We start from the raw sequence: 25,127 nt of genomic DNA on the forward strand, positions 1-25,127 counted from the left end.
CTTCCCCTTAAGACTGGAGCCTCAGGAGCTGCTTTTTGAATCTGTCAATTGCTCTCCCCACCTGACAGGGGAAGCCTTCCCAAAGCCTGATGGGACAGTCCAATTCAGCCTGCATCTCTGTGCAGAGTTTTTCTTTCTTTCTTTTCTTTTTTAGATCTATGTAAGTAGAGGAGAGGGATGAAAACAGCAGCAACTTGGCCCAATTCCCTCAAAAGGTGCTGTTTGGCAAGAGGATTCCCTTCCCCCCCCAAAAAGACCCCATATGGGCCAAAGTGGTGCATTTGGCAAATTAAGAAAAGTCTCCAATAAAAATTAACATGTGCAAATTGTTTTAAATAGTTGAATCCAAGCATCCAGATTAGATTCCTTGGTTACAATTCAGGTTATCTTTCCTTCTCCCAGTGAGGGGAAAAGGCATCTCTCAGGTACCCAAGAGAAAAATCTCATCTCATCGGAGGAGAAAAAAATAATACACCACAAAAGAAAAAGAAACCTGGAGGAAAACCACAAACTAAAAGACATTTACACCTCCCTCCTCCATCCACTTCAGCACCTGCTTTTTTGACACACTTGTGCAGCACAAAAAATGGGAAGAAACATAGTGTGTAAGTGTATCTCCTCTCCAGAAAAGAGTCGACCGCTGCTGCTGCTGCTGCTGTGTATCGCGAAGGAGAAAGCTGCTTGGCAGCGGGTGGAGCAGGCAGGGCCGCCTTCCGTGTGGCAGAGAAGGAAACGGGGGCTGGGGGTGGGAAGGCTCTCGGCAGTTGACTTTCCATCAAAGGGAGGGTCTTCTTCCCCTCGACTCCGCACACTGGTTATAGCTGGAAGCCTTCCATGGGGGCCTCGGGCTGCTGGAAAATGAACTGCTGCTGAGCTTCGTCCACTTGGGGGGCCAGAGTGGAGTCATCGTCCTCGATGCCAAAGTAGTGTTCGTAGAGGTCGAAGGCCTTCTGGTAGATCTCTTGGTTTTCGTGGCTCTGGAGAAACTCTATTTTATCCAGGCCTGAAGGAGAAAGACCATCATTTATATGGAATCCCCCATCATAGTTCAGGCGGCTTACACAACCGAGCCGTCGAGTGCAGGCTTGCACACCCATTGGTGCAAATGGACTTGTGTGCGTTCACAGATGAACCTGCCACTCGCACGGAACCATCTCCCCCCCGCCCCTGCCAGTCCACCAAGCCGGATAGGTAGGGGACCACTGGCCTAAGGGGTAGAGGATCATCTCTATTAAGACATTGAGGGTTGGGAACATGGGAGGAGACAGACGTGAAGTCAGGTGCTACCCAATAATACACTGCAAAGCTTTTTTTTTAAATCAATTTGAAAAATTAAAATTTAACTTGACACTGGAAAGGCAACCTCAGGGCACCCCCCCTCCCCCCTCCGGGAAGGAGTTCCTCAAAGTGGAGCCTCAACTGAGAGCCTCCGTTTGCAAATAGCCACAGCACATGTCCGAGGCTCAGCCCTCACCGTAGGCTTCCTCAATGAGGCTGCAGTAGGGGTTGATGCCAGTGCCGCTCTGCTTGGCCTCCTGCTCTCCCAGCCGCAAGATGTTCTCCAGGCCATTCAGGGCCACCTGAACTATCTTAGCGTCCATGACGGTCAAAAGGTCGCACAAGGGTTTAATGCAGCCCAGGTTTACTAAGTATCTGGAAACAAAGCAAAAAAATTCAGAAGACTAAAACTACTGATAAAATTTAACACTCTTGGAGAATAATTTACTTGCTGGGAAGACATGCCCTCTTCCCCAGTTCCTCTTCTGAAATTCAAGCTCAGACTCCTAAAGTTAGCAAACTATAAGAGGAAAATAAAGTATTAGGCTGCATATAATTCATTCTATGTTTTACTGTTTGCCCCTCTTCCCAATCATGGAGGCGTTGTTTATGAGCAGCAGATAACTGTGTAATCTTGTAAACAAGGACAAACCATCAGCTCTGGTTATTAGAATAGCAAGAGCCATAAAATCCACATGCTATGAAGTGCATGGCATAGAATCCTAGGGCTGGAAGGGACCTTGCAGGTCTTCCGGTCCAACCCCCTACCCAAGGCAGGAGACCTTACCCCAGACAAATGGTTGTCCAAATCTTTTCTTAAAAATCTCCGGCAATGGAGCACCCACAAATTCCATTAATTAATTGTTATTACGGTCAGGAAATTTCTTTTTAGTTCTAGGTTGGATCTCTCTTTAACAAGCGCGGGCTCATTGCTTCTTGTCCCGTCCTCTGGTGCTTTGGAGAATACTGTAAGCCAGGGGTGTCCAAACTTGAGAACTTTAAGACTTGTGGACTTCAACTCCCAGAATTCCCTAGCCAGCATAGCTGGCTGGGGAATTCTGGGAGTTGAAGTCCACAAGTCTTAAAGTTCCCAAGTTTGGACACCCCTGCTGTAAGCCAAGCCCCTCTTCTCTGTGACAGCCCCTCAAGTCCCGGAAGACAGCTATCGTGTCACCCTTGATTCTTCCCTTTGTTAGACTAGACATGCCTAGTTCTCTTAACCGTTCATCCTACAGTTCAGCCTCCAGACCCCTGATCAACTTTGTGGCTCTTCTCTGCACTCTCTCTATGGTCTCGGCATATTATTTTGTATCTTGGTGAGCAGAACTGGATGCAGCATTCCAAGCGTGGCCTCAATAGTGCAATATAAAGTGGTACTATCACTATTCTCAGGCTCTTGATGCTGTTGGTTGGCATTTCTGGCAGTTGCAGCATTAAAAGTGGTGGCCCACGAGGACACCCAGCTTTTGCCTCATCATCAAACCCAAATCCTCCATTAGTTATAAAGGGGAAATGATATGGGGGAGGAAATCTTCCTTCTTCCTTCCTTCTTGGTTTATATAGCCGCATACCTCAAGAACACAACTTTCTTGCCAGGCTCTCATTCTGCCTTTGGTTAGTTTTCTTCTCAGCTGACAAGATAGCCAGGCAGAATGCCTCACCTTTAACGTCTCTCATTCCTTATTCACAATTTTAATGCTGTCACCTGCCCAGAGTCGCCTTGTGACAAGATGGGGAGCAAATAAATTTAATTTAAAAATAAAAATTAACGAATGGAAGCTTCTTAGATGAACAACTAATGTTGGGTTATCTCATTTTGTCCAGTTCTTGATTTTTTTAGGGAAAAAAAACTAAATTTCAAAATTGGACACAGAGTAAAACTTGTCTGTGCCAAGAACATTACGTTGGCAAGGGTTACCCCCATGAACTCCACAGGTTCTTTTAAATTTTTTGTTCTCACAGACCTGTTAATAAGAAAGAAGCACAACTACAAAGAACGCCCCACCCCCCAAACTCTAAAGTTAAAGTTACTCCTTACTTAATCTGCTCTGGCGTTCCTCCTGAGGTGGCGTTTGTGATGGCCCAGGCCGCTTCTTTCCTGGTGCGGAATTCTGCCTTCTGCAGGATCTCAATTAACACTGGGAAGATGTTTGCATCTATGACTGCCTGCAGGGCCAGAGGCAGGAGAGGGTTAGCCAGAGGCTGAGCATTGGGCCCAACCCCCAATCCCTCGGAGCAGGTGAGGACACAGCAGCAGTACAGGTAGTCCTCACTTAATGACCAATTGTTTTATGACCACTGGAAGTTATGATAGCCACCTGACAGATGCTTTATGGCCCATAAAGTGGTCCTGGCTGCACAACGACAGCTGCAGTCACATGACTGCATGTCGGCCGAGTCAGCTTCACAACCAGTTATGGCATTCCACAGTCACGTGACTGTGGTTCACTATGTTTTTTGCTGGTTTCTGAAAAAAAAAAACCTGCCCGTTCAGATAAACAGGTTTGCTTAATGACTGTGGGGGGTCTGCTTAATATGGTTTCAAGAAGGCTGAAAAAGGACTATACCAGTATATTGGTGGCTGGATCGGAGGTTAAAAGCAGTAGGTTTCTTGCAGTAGAGATTGCTCAATAGGATTAAATAGCTTACCACGTAATCTTCTTCTATCCCCTTGGAGGAATATAAGCAAGGTTGGGCAGCATTAAAGAAGACCTTCCTGATCTGGATAGACTTCCAGAGGTCTGGCCCTCAATCCCCAGAATTCTCCAACAAGCCTAGCATTGCTGAGAATTCTGAGGTTCAACCTAACTATTGGGAAGGCTACCAAATTGGCGAAGGCTGAAATACAAATCACCCGATTAACTGAAAGATTGCTAGGCAAGGTTTGCCTTTTTGCAAGTGACAGAAAGGCGCGTAAGAGAGTTGATGTTCCTGGAGGGATTCGTAACAAGGAAAATGATTTGGCCTGGCTGGAAAATTAGTCAGAAATGTAGAAACTCCAGCTCAATGTTTCCCATATGTAAGACCACACCCTTGGTGGGGGGGAAAGAGTCCAAGAAGCCCACAGTCATTTATGCCTTAGGAGTGTTACTTCCGTTGGCTTATTACCTGTATCTGAGCTCTGTTCCCTGCTGTCACATTGGAGATGGTCCAGCAAGCTTCTTTCCGGATGGACTCTTTGGGGCTGCTAAGCAGATGAAGGAGACAAGGCAAAGCTGAGCAATTTAGGATCACCTAGAAAGGAAAAGCAAATAAGCGCTCTGTTTCAAAACTTCTGCCTACCTCCATGCAACAAAATGGGTGGATGATCTGGGGAAAGAGGGGAAGAGATGCTCCCTCGGAGACAATTAGACAAGAGAGGGTGGTGCCCCCCCCCCCAATGGACTAACAGCCAGAGGAAGGAATTTAGGATGTATCCACCCTAAAGGATCAAGCAGGGGCGAGGGAAGCAAGACTGACGTCAGCCCTCCTGTTGGATAAACCAGACAGGAAGCATGAGCTCATTCGACTTTGCTGTAAGGCTACATCAGCAGAACTTGCAAGTCTGAAGATACAAATTTCCCAGCGCCACTTTTAACCACCTGACGCATCAGGGTGGGCCCTTCCTGCGTTTCTTCCTTTGACCGTTAAGCCCCTGGGGGCTGCCCCTGCTCTCATCTTCTAGGCACCATTTCCCCCCCCCCTCATCCATCCATTGATTGATTAATAACACCCATCTCATAGGAAACAGCCCTATTAAACTATTACAATACAATAGCAGAGAGGATCGTAATTTGGCTACAGATACAGGAATGCTGAACCAGAGCAAACCTAAGCTAAAGGTCAGCCGGTCTCAAGAGATTTTTGCATTACTCTAAAGAAAGCAGCAGGGAGAGTTTAATCCGGAGAAAATTTGGAAAACTACCTTCCCAAATCAGACCAGGGCTTGTTCATGAGGTGCCACCTGAAGGACACGTATGAAGCTGCTTAGCGTGTTCCCATCAGCCATGGTCCCTTGATTATGGGACCAAATAAGACTGACATCTGAGGAGTGTCAAGACAACTGTGTGTGTGTCTGGTAATTTTCATGACAGACCCAAAGATCCACTTATTCTCCTAAGCCAGGGGTGTCCAAACTGTCCAGCAGAGCTGGCTGGGGAATTCTGGGAGTTGAAGTCCACAAGTCTTAAAGTTGCCAAGTTTGGACACCCCTGTCCTAAACCCTTGCTGTTAGCATTATAAGGAGAACAAGAAGATGCAAAAATGGAAATACCCAAATAAAAAGATAGCAGAAAAGAAAGTAATTCCTAGCCTTCAGTGAATTGCATCAACAAAAACAAACTTAGTGTTCCCCACATCAATGAGTAATTACTGCCCCTGACATTAAGCCAGTCTCTGCTTTAAATCATAGTTTGAGTACCAACTGCCAGTATCACGGCCAGATTCCACAACCTCTCTGATTATTGACTGAAATCAAAAGTCCTGGAGCTTGATTTCCCCAGATTGGTGGTAGATATTTTAAAGGCAGATTTAGGAAACAGGCTCAGGGGCCTCCTGGGGGGGAAGCCTGCAATGGACTACACAAGCCTCCCTCCCATCACCTGGGTTTGGATATCGTCCCCCGTCACAATGTTTCCAACTGCTCTCAAAGCTGGGGAAGCCACCTTGTAATCGCTGTGCCTGTGTGCAGAAGAAGACAACAACACACTCAACGTTCCTTAAGTTTAGTCTCTCTTATTCATCAAGAATCAAAGACATCCCAGCAAAGTCTATTTGAACAAAACCAGGATGCAGTCCAGGAAACCCCATAGAGGCCAGTGGGAGAATCAAGGAAGACCCTAAATATTACTCAGCTGCAATCCACCACAAGCTCCTCTGGGCTGCTGGCTGAGGTGGCTCAACATCATCTGGAAGGCCATAGGCCATGCACCTGCCTTATATGACCAGGGCACATTGCACCAGTCCCTGCTTTCATTAAAACGCTCAGGCCAGGCCAAGGTCTGGAGCACCACAGTCAAGGTTCCCATGTCAAATAATAGCTGTAAGCTCCAGAATCTCTGGAATTCAGGGCATCCTTGGCAGAAAATCCTAATGGAGATTGCCATTACGACCGGTGGTTCACTATGGATATGCTTTGCCAAAAGGTTTTCAGCAAAACCATCATAAAATGCGGTCATGTGACCATGGGACATGCAAATGCCGTATATGCAGCTATGTTGCCGAATGCCCAGAGTCTGGACATAACCAGGGCCAGGGCTGTCTGTCTGTCAGAATCGACTCACAGGACTGGAGGACACCTTGAGGGTCCTCTAGTCCAACCCCCTTGCCCAAGGTAGGAGACTTTATACCATCCTGGACAAATGGCTGTCCTAGCTTCTCTTGAAAACCTTCAGAGATGGAACACTTTGAATCCAGGTTGTAAGACCCCTTTTGGGGGTCAAATGTAACTTGAACGATTGCAAAGCAACCAGTCGTAAGTCAACTTACAGAAAGCTGGACCTGCACACACCAGATCTTTGCTACCTTAAAGCAGCTTCTTCCCCATCCTGGTCCTTTGGGTGGATTCAAGCTGCTTCGATGTGCTGGGATTTATGCAGTCCCACCTACTTGGAACACACCAGACTCAGGATGGGTTAAGCTGGGGCTTTAAGTGCATCCCCTCCAGTTCACGTCTTCCCTCAAGCTCTTCCAAATGTGCCTCAGTTCACTCAGCCCCTATTTATTCCACTGAGCTGGGAGTGCAGGAGGACAGTAGCGACACCCGCACTGTTCTATCGCAATGGCAGATTTGCGCGTGATGTGTGTTCTCCCCATCCTCTCCCCACCTAGGAACTGGCTGAACCCTCTGTTTTTAAACCCCCCAGTTTAAAAGAAAGGAAACTGCCTCGGTATCATGGCACAGATTAGCATTTGTCCTCTTCATGTCTGACTTCACAAAATGAACACAGCCAGAGTAGTTTGCAAACCATTATCTGTGGCATATGTGAATCTAATCAACTACTCAATAAGTGATAGCTAAGCGAACCATAATTGAGCACTTTTATACTTACATTAGCAATTCCACCAGTCGCCGGCACACTCCTGAATCTATGACCGCCTGGATTTTCTCATTGGGTCCATCCGACAGGTAGGAAAGTGCCCAGCAGGCATCTGCCAGCAAGTCTGAGTCACTGCTGAAAAGCAAGCGAGACAAGACCGGCAAACAGGACAACACCTGCCCAAAAACACAATTGCGAGAGACCGTGAGAACAGCGGCTGTAATGGGAAGTTACAGGCATCACAGCAGTTCTCCCTCCACAGAGTTTTAGGTGTGCAAGATCAAATCTCTCATTTCATGCTCAATTCAGAAAGACTCATATTCAAATCGGTGTCTCATGCTATCGTCACACTGAATGCTTATTTTAGAGCTGGTAAATCAGTCCTCTATGGCATACCATACATGGACTAGCATTACATACGAACGTTTCACCTAGGTTAGTAAAACACAATAAAATATAAATGTTAAAAAGACCTATATTCAAATACTGATGTCCAGGCCATCTAACCATTGAAGCACAACAACGTTTATCTTGACAAAATCAGCTGCTGGACCAGTTTGACATGGAAACCCAGCCTCCGTTGATACAGAGTGTCCCAGCAGAAGCTGTGCGAGGTACAAATCCCATTCAGGATTGTCCATTGCTGACGTGGCAGTTCAAAGCCTGGCACCTTTTTTGTGGGGTCAGTGATATGTCTTCCTCTGCCAGGGCACTCAGAGGCCCATTTGGCTTTCCATCGGGAATCAATGCTAAAGTTGTTGGGCAGATGTTGTGCAAGGGCCAGTGGGGGCTTCCTGGATTTGAATCTTCTGCTGATAAATGAGGAAGGGTGGAATGCACCAGTAGGAGTGAGTTGTTCATAGTTTTTCTGTATTCTCTCGGTTGTGCATTGAGGCCTTTGTAAAGCTGGCGCTGCTATGAGGCTCAGACCAGGAAACCAAATTGGAGTGGTTTTAATGCATCCGCTTATAACCCTCACGATGTCGTTGAGTCTGGCGTCTCACTCACTAGGATGGCAGCTGCTAAACCCTACAGGGACACCGTGTTCTGCTGCGGAGTACACCCACCCTAGTGCTGATGATCCGAGGGTAGAAGCTTAGTTCCACATAGTTTCTGGGGCATGTTGTTTTTAGCATTTATTTTTGCCATCGTATTCTCTAATAGAAAAGAGCCCGTTCCAATGTTACCCCAAAGCAGTTTGGATGGGGATTACAGGGGAGTAAGTTGCTAAGTAGACCGTGAGGGTTTCACATGCTAGATACAGCAGTAACTCTGGCTTAGAGTTATTACCAGTCACACCAATTGCCTTGTCTGTTGGAGAATAAAACACTAAACTTTGTAAGATGCTCGGCCTGCAATCAGCACAATCAGGACTTGAGTTACAATGAACTCAATGACCTTTTACTATTTTCACAGGTACTTCGGGTGCTTTTAAATGCAAGAAGGAGATTTAAGTGACAGGAGCAAGATGTGAGTTTTAATCCTGAGCCTAGATAAAGTAGTGTTTCTCAATTGTGCTGGCTGGGGAATTCTAGGAGTTGAAAACCACACACCTTCCAGCTGCCATGGTTGAGAAAGGCTATGGAACACAAGAGGCGTCTGAGGCTGGGAAAATAAAGTAATAGACCTTTGGATCTTACCTTCTCAAACTCTGGGGGTGGGTTCTTCCCTCTGCAGAGATTCGACAAAGCCCAGACCGCATTTCGTGTCATTGTCAACCTAGTAGATTTTGTGAGCAGCCTGAAATATAACCAAATGATGCTTAAGTCCACATTACGGCCTTTGGGCTTAAACCAAGCTATTTAAGGGCTTGGCAACTGTATCCTATATAAATAGTCCTAGCAGCCAGATGGTTCGGGGAAAATAAGAAAATCAGTTGCGGTTCTAGGACAAGTTTGCCCCACTCAGCACTTGCAGCCTAAGGAAATGAAGGAGCCACAAAGTGGTGGAATTTCTCCCAGTGGCTACTCACAACAACAAAGGAGGAAGGATGCCACAATTTAGGACATAATCACGGCAGGCAGAGCTGTCTCCAGCGATGTTCCCCAGTGCCCAGACAGCCTGGAAGAAGAGCAGGGGCTTCAGGACTCAGTCCTTGAAGGGGATACGTTAAGAGCAACAGCGAAGCAGTCAGTTGGGTCCTTGCAAATGAATCGCTGACCTTGGTCACTTCTATGCTGTTTGTTATTATTGTGATGAACGCATTGCAAGATAGTCTAGGCAACCTTCCCAACCTAGCAGCCCCGGTACATGGAGGGAGCCTAGACAATGCACCACCTCGGAGGTGTCTAACAGCTACTACCCCGTATCTGACTATTTCATCCCATTCTCTGACCCGAGCCTTCCAATAGCTATTAGGGATCTGTGTTTCTTTCTTGCCACCTGGCCCAGCTCTCATGCCATACAAAGCAGCTTGCCTTACCCTAGGCAGTATGACGCATCTGTGACATCAGTATGACAGCAGTAGAGCCTGAAGGTTAGACACTGAGTTCCAGGGGGGTGAGAGAGCCAGTTGGGCCATCCTACCTCATAGGATCGTTATGAGAATAAACTGAGTGAAGGACCCCTACCCCAATGTATGCTGCCTTCCAGGGGAAAGGCAAGTAATCAATGTGATGTAATTACATCATAATTAGACCATGGAACATACAATAACAGAGCTGGAAGGGACCTTGGAGGTCTTCTAGTCCAACCCCCTGCTCAAGCAAAAATGCCTGCACCATTTCAGACAAATGGCTGTCCAGCTTCTTCTTAAAAGTCTCCAGTGATGGAGCACTAACAATTTCAATACAACTGTACACCTACAATGTGGTGGGGTAGTTGAAGGCGTAGACAAGCAATGCAAAGGGCCTAGATCAGTCAAAAACATTTCCAAGCTCCAGTCACCTCCCTACTCAAACAAATTTTAAAAAATCTTGTGAGAATCAGCCATTTCAATAATTTTTAAACTGGGAAGCTGCTGCCCTTTGTAGGACACCGTTGATCATGTTTTGTTCACAGCTGGAGCTGGCTATTCTGCTGCAGAAATGCTTGCGAGAGAATGAACAAGAGCTCAAGAGCTGCCATGAAATCGGTAGCCCAGGCCTGAGTCTCACCTGCTCTTGGACATCTTCAAAATCAGCACTCAGCAGTTCGATGAAGATTGGGACTGCCCCGGCCTCAATCACTATCTTAGTTTGTAGTGAGTTACCTGAGGCGATGTTGGTCAATGCCCACGCAGCTTCAAACTGGAAGAAAAGCAGCCAGTGAACGACTAACCCCAGTGGAGACCCACAATCAAGGAGAAAAAAGTTGCTTGGGGATTGAACCTCAAACAGATTAAACCGGAGTTCCCATTTGTTGGGAGGGGGGCAGGGGGGGGGAGCCTTCTGCAAGGCAAAATAATTCAGAAATGAGACCACTTCACTATTTCACTGACATTGCAGGGGGAGGAATTCGCCTGTGGAAGGATGGCAACAGCCTCTTTGAGTGGCAGTTCCCATCTTCAGCGGTGCTGCTCACAATGAATTCCACCCACCCGAGCATGGGAATCAAAGGCAGAGGCGCAACTGAGGAGGGGCTGCCTGTTTGCCACCACTCACAAGACCAAAACCAAGGAGAAAAGCTGGAAGGAGGCCAGAAAGACCAGGAAGGCAAGAGAAAGCCACTCCAGAGTCGGTGGAATAACTGGTGTCTGGTTTTCAACTATAAACTGCCTCTCAGGAAGGGTTTTTATGCATCGTTATATTAAAGCATGATTAATAATGTACATGTCTTTGAAGAGCTGATAGCCTATACTTATTCAGGGATAAAGAACTAATAACGAAATATTCCTTTCACACATATCCCTTAACAAAATACCCTATGCTTAAAGCAACAGTGGATTATGGCTTCAAAGTCAATCTTGCAGACTTTGAAATAGCCATGCAACAATGGTTTTACATTTTTAATGGTAATTTTATTAAACATTATAGCCATAAGTCTCTATTTTTGGTATTGTTTTATAGTGAGATGTCTTTGGACAATTGGATCACGACCACCGACATAAGCAGGACAAAGACAGAGCAAGCTGTAAAGTTGATTAAGATCTTCAAGAAAGAGCTGGCCCTCCTCTTACCTGTAGTGTGCTGTTTTCACTTCTCTTGAGGAACTCAACAAACCTGTCCACAACTCCCTGAGTGCTTATCACCTCATCAATTGGAGGATTGGGCTCTAAAATAAAATTTAAAAAGAAACTGAAGGACGGGAACAAAATTAAATAGATATCAAGCAGTATGCTGATGACACTCAGCTGTACATCTCCACCCCGAACCACCCCAACGAGGCCGTCGAAATGATGTCCCGGTGCTTGGAAGCCGTACGGGTCTGGATGGATGACAACCGACTCAAACTCAACCCCTCCAAGACGGAGTGGTTGTGGCTTCCGGCCCCCCGGTTCAACCAGTTGCTTCCATCTCTGGCCATTGGGGGCGAGCAACTGGCCCCCATGGAACGGGCGCGCAATTTGGGCGTCCTCCTAGATGCCCGGCTGTCCATGGATGACCATGTAACAGCCGTGGCAAGGGGGGCGTTCCACCAGGTCCGCCTGGTGCGCCAATTGCACCCCTTATTGGACCGGGATGCCTTGCGCACAGTCACCCATGCGCTAGTGACGTCTCGCCTGGACTACTGCAATGCTCTCTACATGGGGCTTCCCTAGAGATGCACTCGGAGACTACTGTTGGTTCAGAATGCGGCCGCGCGGGTGATTATGGGGAGGACTAGGTTCTCCCATGTAACACCTCTCCTGCGCGAGCTGCACTGGCTTCCTGTGGTCTATCGGGTGCGTTTCAAGGTTTTGATTACGATCTTTAAAGCGCTCCATGGCATAGGACCTAGTTATTTGCGGGATTGCATCCTGCCCCATACATCCCTACGACCAATCCGCTCACACAGAGAGGGACTTCTCCGGGTGCCGTCCGCTAAACAGTGTCGGGGGGCGACACCCAGGAGCAGGGCCTTCTCTGTGATGGGCCCAGCCCTGTGGAATGACCTCCCCCTTGACATCAGGATTACTTCCGATCTCCGCTCCTTCCGTGTAAAGCTCAAGACCCACCTCTTTCAATTATCTGGCCTGGCTCAACCGTAGTTTATCTTCCTCCTGACAGTCCTTTTTAAATTGTATTTTATCATGGGATATTTTAATGGCTAATTTTAATTTTCTATTATTATTATTATTGTGATATATGTCTGATTACTACCTCCTCCATGTATGTATATGTATGTATATGTGTGTATCTGTAGGTCTATATGTATGTATGTATATTTTTATTGTACGCTGCCCCGAGTCCCTTGAGGAGAGGGAGCGGCTAACAAATTAAAAATTTGATTTGATTTGATTTGATATTGGGTAAGGCTTGCCTATCGTTTGGGAGTGAGGGGATGAATATCACAATCTCAGCTTGCACATAACCCTTTGCAGACATGCCATCGCCATCTAACTCCCTGCCCAGTTGAGGCTGTGATTCTGTATAGGACAATGTATGCTTGCATTTTATCTGTGTTTAGCTAGGTATGTTCCTTACACACTACTGGGCATGTCAAAACTTAACTGCTGAAATTTAAGGCATTTAAAAATTGATTTGTAATTGAATACAATTAAAAATGAGCAGATCAGATAGTCTGCTCCTGCTGTTAAGATTTCATGTGTTCAGTCTACTCACCTAAATAAAATGTTCAGATGTTTTTGGCAAAGTATTTGAACAACAAACATATCTTGAGGGCCTAACAGAAACACTAAGTTAATCTCACCAGCTCTTCTTAAAAAGAGTTACAACTGAATGTACCTTTTGAAAGTAGCTTTCTGAATCGCTGGGTAGTTACTAACTGAAGATCAGGATCTTCAGAGAACAACATTTTCACCATCTCCACTGTGATCACACCCTCCTGAAAAGAGCAGACGTTAATCCATCACCAAAGTTAATGCCCACCTTTCATAACAATTCTCAAAGTTTAGATTTAATTCAGGGCTATTTCAATTTTCAAGAAGATTCCAGGCTAGAGGAAAGACATCTAAATCCCAGGAAATTCTTTTACAAACCTTCTCAGAGATAGGATAAGGTGTATTGTACCAAAGCAGATAAAATGGGTCACCTAGCCCAAGGATGGAGAACCTGAGGTCCTGCAGGGGTAGCCGATAAATCCCCTTTTCTAGCTCGAACCTGATTGCCAATACTCAAAATGAAATTGGCAGGTTGATTTCCTTATCTTTTGGGGCAGAAAACATTTACAAAGTGCATGGACGTTTTTTAGTATTATATAGATGTCTTACTGATATTGAACAAGAGAGAGAAGTAAGAAGGAAACATGATATATCTCTACTTACACTACCAATGGTAGAGCTGACCAAGGAATCTACCAGAGGACTGTCAAACATAGCAGCATCTTCATTAATTAGCTCCACATTTCTCCTTTTAAAGAGCTGCAATGGAAAACGAATGAAGTCACAGGGGAACAAACCAAACCCTGATTCCGAGTGGTCACCCGCAGATGGCTGAACGGCTCCTCTGCACTTCAGGGTTGTAACCCACATTGGTAACCATCCTGCTTTTTGATGTTTCATCAAGCAGCTCCTAATTGATGCTTTCCGTTCTGCAGGTAAGGACTTCTATAGGCGGCTTAACTGAAAAGTAGCTTAATGTGATTATTCTTACTTAGTACTATTGCAAGGCAGCACCATCATTGAATCGAGTCGCACAAGGGCAAAACTTAGTCTGGCTTGGCACTCACCATCTACAAATCCCTATCACCCGATCACCAATCACTCCAAACAGTTCTCATGGCTTCACTACCAATGTTCCCTCTAATTTTTTTTCAGTGTGAGCAGAAAAGTATAGTGTTTGAGCGGCACATTTTTATGCCTGAGCAGCACCTGAATTTTTTTCACAGGTGTCACCTAAGACAACAACAAAATCAGTATTATTTGAAACTCAAAGTTATGTTTATTCAAGGTACCCGCTTAATTCAAAGTGTTATATAGTATCACTTAACAACGCTCCTGCTTAGCAACCAAAATGTTGGGTCAGAAACTCTGGCATTTGAAGCATGCAAGTCTTAAAGCTGTCAAGTTACAAGATCCTTGCATCCTTAACCCTTTAGAAAAAAAAACCCCAGGGTCTTCAAACCTGACAGCTTGAAGACTTGTGGACTTCAACTCCCAGAATTCCTCCTCCAGTCATGTTGCGGTGACATCATCTGCGTGGATCTGCTCCATCTTTGGTTTTTTTCATAGGGGGCAGGGCTGCTGCTGCAGATGCCGACGAGCCCTTGCCTCCACCAGAATAGCAGCTGCCTCCTCTTCCTACTCCTCCTCCTCCTCCAACAGCACCACCACATTTGGAGTGAAGCCGCCAAAGCTCCTGCTGGCGCCCCTGACCGTGGCAGTGGCGGCAGCGCGTCCCCCTCCATTCGAAGCACCTGAGCTGGGCACCGCGTTACCCCTGCTGCCTTCTCCTCCTCCACCGTGCTTTTCAGAAGCCATGAGGCCTTTTCCCCCCTGCTCCCGCCCCCTCCGCCGCCTTCCTACTGGCTCCCGCGGCCTCATGGCTCCTCAAAAGCACAGCAGAGGAGGAGGGGGCAGGGGTAACGCGGGGGCCAGCTCAGGTGCTCCGAAAGGAGGGGGAGGCGCCGGTGCCACGGGCGGGGGCGCCGGCGGGAGCTTTGGCGGCTTTCACCTCGGCCGCAGTGTTGGGCAGCAAATGTGGTGCTGTTAGAGGAGGAGGAGGAGGTGGCAGCAGATATTCCGGTAGCGGCAGGGGCTTTGGGGGTTTACTTTAGCCACAGCGCTGGGCGCAAGCAGCTAGGATGGGCCGGCAACAAAGGACCTCCCCGGGCTTGCTTTGCTGAACTCAGCCCCCCCCCCCCCGCTCATCAAAACAAGTCCGGGGAGGTCCTTTGCGGGCGGCCAGTTCTAGCCATCTGCAAAGGACCTTCGGCGCCTGTGACAGTAGAAATCACTGTGCGGCAGTTGGAAACTGCTGCGCGGTGTTTTCTTGCCACCTGCGCGGCCGCGCAGCCGCGCAGCTTAGAGGGAACAGTGTTCACTACTCTAAATAGTTCTTACACTTTCAACTGCCAGCTGCATGTAAGTGACATATAAAATTTATATTAAATTCATACACACACACACGCGCACGCACACACACACACACGCGCGCACACACACACACGTGCACACACACACACACACACACACACACAGTGTTTTAAGAGCAAAGAGCCTAACAAGAAATACTACTGCCTTGCACCAAGTGTCAGCAGACCCAGGGGAAGCCCCTTTCTTCCTTTTCTGTAGATCAACCAATTTGCGACATAAAATAAAGCTTGCACTTTAGAGTTAAGTCATGAGGTGCCTCTGAACAGCTGCTCAGCCCAGAACTGCTCCCATTAATCTTTTTGTCATCTACAACGCAACCTTTCAGTTTCACTACCAAGCAGACACATATTTTTCTCCCTACCTGAGCAAGTGGGATGACAGGAAGTCCAGTGCCGGGAATCAGAAACTGACCCTGGTTTATATTCTGAGATAGCAATTTACTGGCAGATCCTTCAATCCACCCTACAATACAAGTAGTTCTCGACTTATGACTGGCTGGGTGCTTAATGATCATTTGAAGATACTATGGACACCCAAAAGCTATACTGACTGTATAGCCCAGTTCCGACAGCTACATCCCCAGTTGTCACAGGAAGACATTTGGTTGCTCAGCAACCAGCCTGATTGATGGCCATTTGAAGCATCTGACATTTACGTGACTTGTGATTTGTGCTTTTGCAAAAGTGCCCCATAGAGAATAATGGATTTCACTTAACAACCACAACATTTATTTACCAACTGATGCAAAAAAGGTTGTAAAATTAGATCTGGTTACACAATGTCCCATCTTACGGCCATCACAATTTATGATTGTAATGGGCAGGTTTCATTATTGTCGTAAGTCGAGAACTATCTGCATTGCACAAAGAACAGTCAGCCTGTTACAGATGCTCGTAATTTAAAGACTACTTAGATAATTTCACTGGACCTAATTTGTTTGCATTTTTATTGCTTTCCTAACCTCATTTTATAACACCAAAACCATAAATAATCTTAGCTTAATTTTATTATTATTAGCAGGATTCTCTGATTGCCTTCTCCCATTTCCTGTTACAACACAGCAGCAGAAATCAAATGGTATAGGGACACCTGCTTGAGCAGGGGGTTGGACTAGAAGACCTCAATGGTCCCTTCCAATGCGGTTCCTCTGTTATTATCTGTTTTTGCTGTTCTTCAGAGTATTGACTGCCAAGTATCAGATAAGCCCAAAATGAAACAATACTTCTACCTCACTCTACTTTTGATTGAGTAGATCCTTTACCTGCTGCTCCCGTTTCTGTTTGCGTAGCTGGATCCCCTCCTCTTCTCTCCTCCGGCGCATCTCCTCTGGGTTCAAAGCTTTGTTTTTGTAACTTTTCATTCTGTAATTGTTGTCTTTTGCTGGGCTCGCCATGGTTTCTGCAGGTCAGAAGTAAAAAAAAACCAGATGCCATCTTTTTTGCATTATCAATAGAAAATAGGCTACTTACGCGCATCATGCCCTGGGGCAGGAGGACACCAAAGGATGCCATCCTCTGGAGGCCTGTTCAGATTCTGCAATGAGTCACTCCACTGCATTGATCTGAAAAAATCCTTGGCTTTTACCTATAGTGGCACACTTTAAAACCCTTCAACATTTTTCAGTTTTACGGGGCCTTTTTAATTAATCTGTACAAATGTGATTAGGTAAAACTTGGCTCAATAGCAGCAACTGCGAGAGGGATCTTGGAGTCTTAGTGGACAGTCACTTAAAAATGAGTCAGCTGTGTGCGGCAACCATCAAAAAAACCAACGTAATCCTAGGTTGCATCAACAGAGGGATAGAATCAAGATCCCGTCAAGGGTTAGTACTGCTTGGAAAGGCCACACTTGGAATACTGCATCCAGTTTTGGTCGCCACAATATAAAAAAAGATGTTGAGAGTCTGGAAAGAGTGCAAAGAGCACTTAAGATGCTGAAGGGCCTGGAAGCTAAAACATATAAATCAAGGTTGCAGGAACTGAGCATAGGTCTGTCTAACCTAGTAGAAAGAGGCCGAGGGGTGACGGAATAGCAGTCTCCCAATATTTGAGGGGCCGAGGTGGTTCATGAGGCTGCCTGGACCGATTCTGCCCTTGAGGGCTTGCAAGGTCAGAAGCCACGGCCTGAAGTGCCCCTGGAAGCAGACCGGGAGCCAGTGGGGTTCATGGAACAGAGGTGGGAAATGGCCATCCTGCCCTTTGCACTGGCTGGAGCTCCCCAACGGACTTCGAGGGTTGCCCCGCGTGGAGCCCACTGGAGCAGTCCAGAGGAGGGATGACCACGGCTTGAGTAACTGAGCGCAGGGAGTCCTGATGCAGGAAAGGCCGCAGCTGTGCAAAAGCCCTCCAGGCCATGCCTGACAGCGAGTCCAGGAGAAGGTTGCAAACTGGGTCTGATGGGGGGGGGGGGGGACCCGTCCTGAACTAAGGATGGCAGACACTCGGATCCCGAGGCTCCAGGCACCCAAAGCCACTCAGTCTTGCCAGGATTCAGTCTAAGTCTGTCATCCCCATCCAAGCCCCCACAGCCTTCCAGTATCACAAAAGGGTGCCCACTGCATCACTCACTTCACCCGGGACGGAGACCTAGAGCTGGGTACATTTACCAGCGTATCAAATGATCTGACTCAAAGGCTCCAGGTAGATGTTAGAGAGTTCTGAGCCCTGAGAGACCCTGCCAGGAATCAGTGAGGCCTGGGCTGGATCTTTCACTCCTTATCAATCCTGACTGGCACCAGCCTCGGAGGAAGGAGGCGAGCCAGAGAAAGCCTGTGCCTCTCGGCCACCCCTCTCTTGTGTTCCGTAGCTAGGAAACCATGGTCAGTGCTATTGAAGGCATTGGGGAGGGATCAAAGAGGGCGAGAATGGTGGCTCTGCCCTCACTCCGCTCCCACCAGGCATCGCCAAGGAGTGCTATCAAGGCTCCATCCCACAGCCAGCCCTGAATCCTGACTGAAAGAGGCCCCAAAAGGAAAAGATGGCAGACTGGCCCAAAGTTGTCCAGGCAGGTGGGGTTGAGGGATGGTTTTCAAGGAGAGATGAAACCTCCTTAAAAGGTCACAGGAATGGCTCCGCTTCCACGGCATGAACCCACCTGCTGCTCACCGCCCTGGAGGCTTTTACCAGCCAAGAGGGCAAGGGTCTGATTGACAAGTGGTGGCAGAGGACTCCTTATAAATACCAAATACAAATGTCGATACCCACTGGACAATGGCGAGAGAGCATCATATCTACCTCCTGCCTACAGGCACTACAGAGACAACGGTTACGAGACTTAGTTGAGCATTGGCTTGATGTAAGATTTATCTAAGGCTGTTCTTTATAGGATATCAGTCACAAATTACTACACTGACAAGCCACTCGGTGATTTGCAAATCGTCGTAATTCACTATTGTCACTATTGTTTGGAAAGCACTATTTGCTTTCCAAAGGAGCACTGATGGGCCTTCCAAATTCTCCTGGAGACCCCCTGGGAGGTAGGCTGAGCTCAGCAATATTTGGAGACCACCGATTTCCTATTTTGGACGCTTGGTTCCCGCTGGGAATGTCCAAAAGGTGCCCCAAAATGTGTATCGTAAACACTTATCAAATTTCAGGGGACACCATATTTTAAAAACTGTCAGGAAAAACTGAAAGACTTCAAAATTAAACTGAAAACTAACAAAAAAAGCATCCATAATGCACAGAGAGTCAACACCTGTTTATCTGATGCTAGACTCTCAATAACTTTCAGCCAGCCTTTAATCTGGAGTTTTTTTCGATCTCTCGTGATCTGTCCTGATTAATGATGTCATAACAAAGATACAAAATAATGGCGCCGCTTTTCCATGGCAACAAGGTATGTCACAAGTGGTGATTTGTGACTTCATTGCAAAGCCAGACTACAGAACACAACGAAATGAACTAGCAATAAATAATCAGATAAATAGTTATGTGGCTTTACTTGGGATAACTGCAAAACTAATCCTGGTAAATTGCCATAAAAGTGAATTGGCAAAGCTCAATCATACAATAAATCAAAGGATCAAAACACCTTTAGCAATGAAACCCAGATATTTATCCTTTTCTTTTTATCAAGTCTCTGTTTCAAATCTTCACAATCATCAAACCGTAAGAAGGTAATCTAGTAAAATGTGTGAACTCGACCACTGTAAACCATGGTTTATGCCTCAGCAAGAATCTGAAATAACCATAGCTTGGAACAATGTATGGCTAAATTTCTAGTTCAGGGGTCAACAGGGACCCAAAGGCTGCTTAGCTGCTTTCCAGGCCTATCTAAATACATTTAATATGCCAACAACCACAGCTACATTTGGCAAGCTACAGAATAAAGTTTAGTCACCTATTTTTTTCTCTTTGCTCTGAACATCTCATCCTGCTTCCTATTTAACAATAAATCTCTGCTGAGTAATTGTAGAAATTCACACGCCCCAAAGCAGGAGTTGAATTGCCGAGTCAAGGGAAAGCCAGACAGTGAAACTATTATCAAGTGCATTGATCAAGCGTCACAGGATTTAATCCCAAATTGCACCGTAAAACATGGAGGTCCAAGCAGCAGAACCGACACAGTTTGACGAGATGACATGCTGTCATTAATATTCCCTGTAGATGAATGTTATACTCACATACTGAAATTGAGCTACTGAAGAGGGTCTTTGGGGAATCAGGAAAACCATTCTCTGCTTAATCTAATCCCTTTAAAATTGTCCGTTTCAAGTCTGTGTGTTCAAATTATTTCCATTTTCACTCTTCGGACCCACCCAATCTCACAAGCTATCTTTCCCAGAGCTTGTACAAGTTTGGGAACTTGGGAGCAAACATCTCATACCTTCCCACATTTGACTGAAAGGTCTCTCTAGGCGGAGCCAATATTTACCAGCTCTCTGTTCCTGATCTGAGGAAGCACAGCATTGCTACTTTGTGATGTAAGCTGCTGAGAACAAGTAGACGAGGCAGCAGACTAAAATGCAACAAATTGGTCAATCTCTCCCAGTCAAGAAGAAAAAGCTGCAGCAAATGAAAAGCTATGTTTGTGCTAAACAAACAAATCCAGTCATATCCCACATTTCAATGGCATAGAAGCAAAGTGCCAATGCTTGCTTCTGGCAAAGCAGATGCTCCCTTAGTCTAACATCACCTGTACACGATGGTATCACCTGTATTTTAAACCCTGGTTTACCTCTGCTTTTCTACCGAACAAAAACATTCTTTAATTGCTACAAAGCTAGAAAAGCACTACATATCCAAGGGCCAGAATAAAACTGGGCTGGGAAGAAGGGAAAAAGAAAAAACCATGATTTGGACTATAAAAACCTCAGGAGAAATTAGAGCAGACTATGGCTTTCATATTCATGGCCTCGTAAATAGTAAAAACAAAAACGGAATGTCCAAGGATGCAATCAAAAAAAGAGGCAGCATGCAAGATAACCATCATGTAACCATGACCAAGTTAAACGTTGATTACTTCCTTCTAGAATTGCTCATAAGATGTCCAGGAACATTCAAGTAGGAGTTAATAAATAGCAGTGCAAGCACTGGTCAATTTACGCCCCTTGGAACAAGCCTCCCACTCCTCAAGTTTGTTCCATTGACTTTTTTAAGCAACTCAAAGATGGTGAAGGCAAAATAGGAATGTGCAAAACTGATAGATCAGGCTTATGCAGGAATTAAAAAATAGCAGCTGCCCCCATTTCCCCATTCAATTCAGACACATCATATATTGTTTCGTACTTAACCAACATGTTATGTGCCAAACTGTATATACATCCAACAGAGTTGGAAGGGACCTTGTGGGTCATCTAGTCCAACCCCCCCTCTCCCCCCCCGCTTAAGCAGGAGACCCTACACCATTTCTGATAAATGGCAGTCCAATCTCTTCTTGAAAGACTCCAGTGATGAAGCCCTCATAACTTCTGAAGGCAACTTCTGTTCCATGGGTTGATTGTTCTGTCAGAAAGTTTCTCCTTATTTCTAAGTTGAATCTCTCCTTGTTCAGTTTCCAACCATTATTGCTTGTTTGGCCTTCAGGTGCCTTGGAAAATAGCTTGACCCCCTCCTCCCTTTGGCAGCCCCTCAAGTATTGGAAGACTGCTATCATGTCTCCCTTGGTCCTCTCTATGTTGAATTTCATTTTGTTAGATAGGGCCCAGTGTTCAAGTCTGCCAAGATACATCTGGATCTTGAGCCTATCTTCTAGGGCCGTGATGGCGAACCTAAGGCACGCGGAGCCATTTGTCAGGGCACGCGAGGCACTGCCCTATCAGCTGGCCAGCGCGCATGCACGCGCTGGCCAGCTGAGTTCACCTTTTTAAAAGCCATTTTTCGCCCTCCCCAGGCTCCAGAGGCTTTATAGGAGCCTGGGGAGGGCGAAAAGAGCCCCTCCGCCCCCCCTGGAGGCCCTCCGGAGGCTTCAGGGACCGTCCGGAGGCTTCCTTGAAGCCTTCGGAACGCTTAAAACCACCCTCCGAGCAAACCGGAAGTCACTTCCGGGTTGCTCGGAGGGTCATTTTAAGCGTTCCGAAGGATTCAGGGACCGTCCAGAGGCTTCCCTGACGCCTTCGGAACGCTTAAAACGACCCTCCAAGCAACCCGGAAGTGACTTCCGGTTTGCTAGGAGGGTGGTTTTAAGCATTCCGAAGGCTTATGGGAAGCCTCCGGAGGGCCTCCGGGGGGGGGGCGGGGGGGGCTATTTTCGCCCTCCCCAGGCTCCTATAAAGCCTCTGGACCCTGGGGAGGGCGAAAAAAGCATGTAAAAATGGTGGGGGTGTCGCGCGTTGTGCGCGCAGGCGCACGGGGAGGGGGGTGTCGCGCGTTGCATTATGGGTGCGGCACGCCCGCACACGACTCCCCTGCGCTCCCACTTGTGGCACGTGAGCAAAAAAGGTTCGCCATCGCTGTTCTAGGGCGTTAGCTATTCCTGACAGCTTAGTATCATCTGTAAATTTGGTAACTTCCCCTTCTATTCCCTCATCTAAGTCATTTATGAAGATATTGAAGAGTCCTGGGCCTCAGATGGAACCTTGTGGTACCCCACTGCTTACTTCTCTCCATGTAGACTTAGACCCATTAAGTATGGTTTGTCAGCCAGTTGCGAATCCATCTGGTAGTTGAGCTATCTATCCCACTTTTTTCTAGCTTACCAAGAAGTAGGCTGTGGTCTACTTTGTTGAATGCCTTGCTGAAGTCTAAATATTCTATGTCCACAGTATTTCGCGGATCTATTACATTAGTCACTATGTTGACGAATGATGGCATGTGAAAAATAAAAACTCAATTCCTACAATTTCCCAGCCAACATGGCTCATTACATCCTACAAGAAAGTATAACAATAAAAGCACTATATTAGCAAATCAAAATAAGAGAAAAAATTCCTGCCATGACAATAAATTAAAAAACAAAGGTTATTCAGTTCCAGTGGGCACTGAGCCCCCTCCCAATGGCATCCAGAAGAACAGTCTCTTCTGCCCCCTCACCCAAGGCCATCAGGGAGAGCAGCCCATTTTTTTCACTAGCATTCTTCGTTTTATTTTCTATCTGGAAATAACATATTCCGGCATCTGGAAAATGCCACACAACCCCTAATGTATTCTGGGGAAATATAGACTTTGTATAGGATCAGTGGTTTCCTGTTTATTTTTTTATGAAAGGATTTTTTTTTAAATAAAATCAGATGAAGAAAGATGCCAAGGCAGAAGGCACCCTGGTGCTTATGAGTAAGATACAGAAAATTGAAGCCTTAACCAAATCATGTCCTGGGTATTCTTATTTTTCAACTCTTATTTGCAGAAATAGTTCAATAAATAAAAGTATTTGTAGGTCAGGATTGAAATGTGGGATCCTTGATGTTCTCTGAGCTTGGCTTTTTTCTTGTGGACATTTCATTACCCAAATTAGGTATCACCATTGGTGCTGGGAACTAGTTTGGGTAATGAAGCGTCTGCAAGAAAAAAACCAGGCTCAGAGAGTACCAAGGACACCCCCACCCCCCCAAAGAAACAGTTCAGTTCAGTAGAACTGATCAAGCACTGTGTGTGTCAGGGTTCCAAGTTCCTAACCCTAACCCCCAACGGAAGAATCTGGAGGCTTCAAGTTCCTCAAAGTTCCATTTTATTAGAGATGCCATATTGGCACATCTGGAAAAACCTGAATCTGAAAGCTTCCAGGTTTTCCCCAACCAAACAAAAGCCGAAGCACCTACCCACAGTACCCACATGTCCATCACATGACCCAATCAAGGCACCGTCCCAACTGGAGATGCCTCTCAGTCACACCCCTCCAGGTGCGGGATGGAATGTCCTTGACTCTCAGAGAAAGGAATGCTATTATGACTATGCATCTCCCCAGCTCCATACAATCCCCCCTCCCAATTTCCCACAGCACTAAATGTGGCAGGCCTGAAGATCCAATGCCCAAGATGGCTGCCAGGCCTGAGAGCGTGTTAACATGTGTGCTAACAGCAGTGGATTAGGGTGATATCTATAGGAAGCCACTTCCATGAAACTTATTCAAATCAAAACATCTCAATTGGATAGAGAAGAAGCCACAACCCACAGAATTGTTTTTCAACCAATCGTGACCAGCTCAACCCACCCATGATAGCATCCCCTTTAAATGGTTTGTACATGTCCAGATACAGGTAGTCCTTGACTTACAACTACAGCAAAATTTATGTTGTTGAGAATTCGTTAAGTGAATTTTGCCCATTTCATAACATTTCTTGCCACTGTTGTTAAGTGAAACACTGCAGTTGATAAATTAGTAATCTGGCTGTTAAGTGAATCTGGTTCCCCACTGACTTTGCTTGTCAAAAAGTTGCAAAAAGTGATCACATGACCCTGGAACGGTCTTAAGTATGAAGCAGTTGCCAAGCATCTGATTTTTGATCATGATCCTTGAGATGCGGCAAAGGTTGTAACTGTGGAAAACAGACATAAGTCACTTCTTTCTACTGATGTTACTTAGAATGGTCATTAAATGAACTGTTGTAAGTCGAGGACTACCTGAACATAACCGTACAGTCTTGCCTTTGCAATTGCTCCCCATATATCCTTAATATAAAATTCAAATAACCCTGTACCATCCAGAACTGGCAGACCTAAATTCCCAGGCCATCAGTCTGAAAAATATGAGCTGAACTTTCAATACAACTGGAGAATATAGAGTTGGGGAAGGTTGCATTAAATGGATTAGGATTTTCTCAAAATCACAAAATAAACTCCAAGCTTGATATTTCTGTAATTGCACAATTCAAAAGATATTCCTGAATGGAAAGATTTCAAGAAGAGAATATTTCAAGTATTCTTCTTTCATGTAAATTTTAATAATTATAACTGATAAATGCAAGATACTAAGAATTTAAGTAGATTCTTAAGTTACTGAGTATTTTGTAAGTTTACTGGTAAGAAACTGGTTTTAAAACCTTCAGTTTTAGGACATAAAGAATGGTACCAACTCTGGATGCAATGCCCATTAGTTCCTTGCTATTAAGGGATATTTATTAGGAAACTGGAAAAACTGCATAGCTCTTTTTAATAATCTATTTTAAATTAGCTTTCTTTTCTACTTTCTCCAGGACATATAAAATGGCAATAAAGAAACATAAAAATTAATCCAGCTGAATAAAAGGAGTCCCAGATGTTCTGCCTAAAAGGGTTCTCTCCATGGAGCCAGCCATCTCAGCACACAGAGGCCATCAACTACCTTTTACAGGTAGTTCTCCA

General features: G+C 45.9%; 1 protein-coding gene across 1 annotated transcript in view; it reads right to left on the minus strand.

Annotated features, from left to right (window-relative positions):
* Positions 1–25,127, minus strand: part of KPNA6 (karyopherin subunit alpha 6) — a 29,383-nt gene continuing 4,256 nt past the window's right edge. The window contains exons 2-14 of the mRNA XM_081962053.1: positions 16,670–16,806; positions 13,639–13,734; positions 13,100–13,199; positions 11,392–11,486; positions 10,391–10,522; positions 9,268–9,356; positions 8,936–9,035; positions 7,308–7,471; positions 5,859–5,937; positions 4,387–4,512; positions 3,317–3,444; positions 1,475–1,653; positions 1–1,003 (exon numbers count right to left, since the gene is read on the minus strand). Coding sequence (XP_081818179.1) covers positions 816–1,003; positions 1,475–1,653; positions 3,317–3,444; positions 4,387–4,512; positions 5,859–5,937; positions 7,308–7,471; positions 8,936–9,035; positions 9,268–9,356; positions 10,391–10,522; positions 11,392–11,486; positions 13,100–13,199; positions 13,639–13,734; positions 16,670–16,806 — 1,613 coding nt within the window. The 3' untranslated portion in view covers positions 1–815. The remainder of the gene's footprint in view (positions 1,004–1,474; positions 1,654–3,316; positions 3,445–4,386; positions 4,513–5,858; positions 5,938–7,307; positions 7,472–8,935; positions 9,036–9,267; positions 9,357–10,390; positions 10,523–11,391; positions 11,487–13,099; positions 13,200–13,638; positions 13,735–16,669; positions 16,807–25,127) is intronic.

Source organism: Natrix helvetica, assembly GCF_964273705.1.
Source record: "Natrix helvetica genome assembly, chromosome: 9".
Taxonomy (NCBI): domain Eukaryota; kingdom Metazoa; phylum Chordata; class Lepidosauria; order Squamata; family Natricidae; genus Natrix; species Natrix helvetica.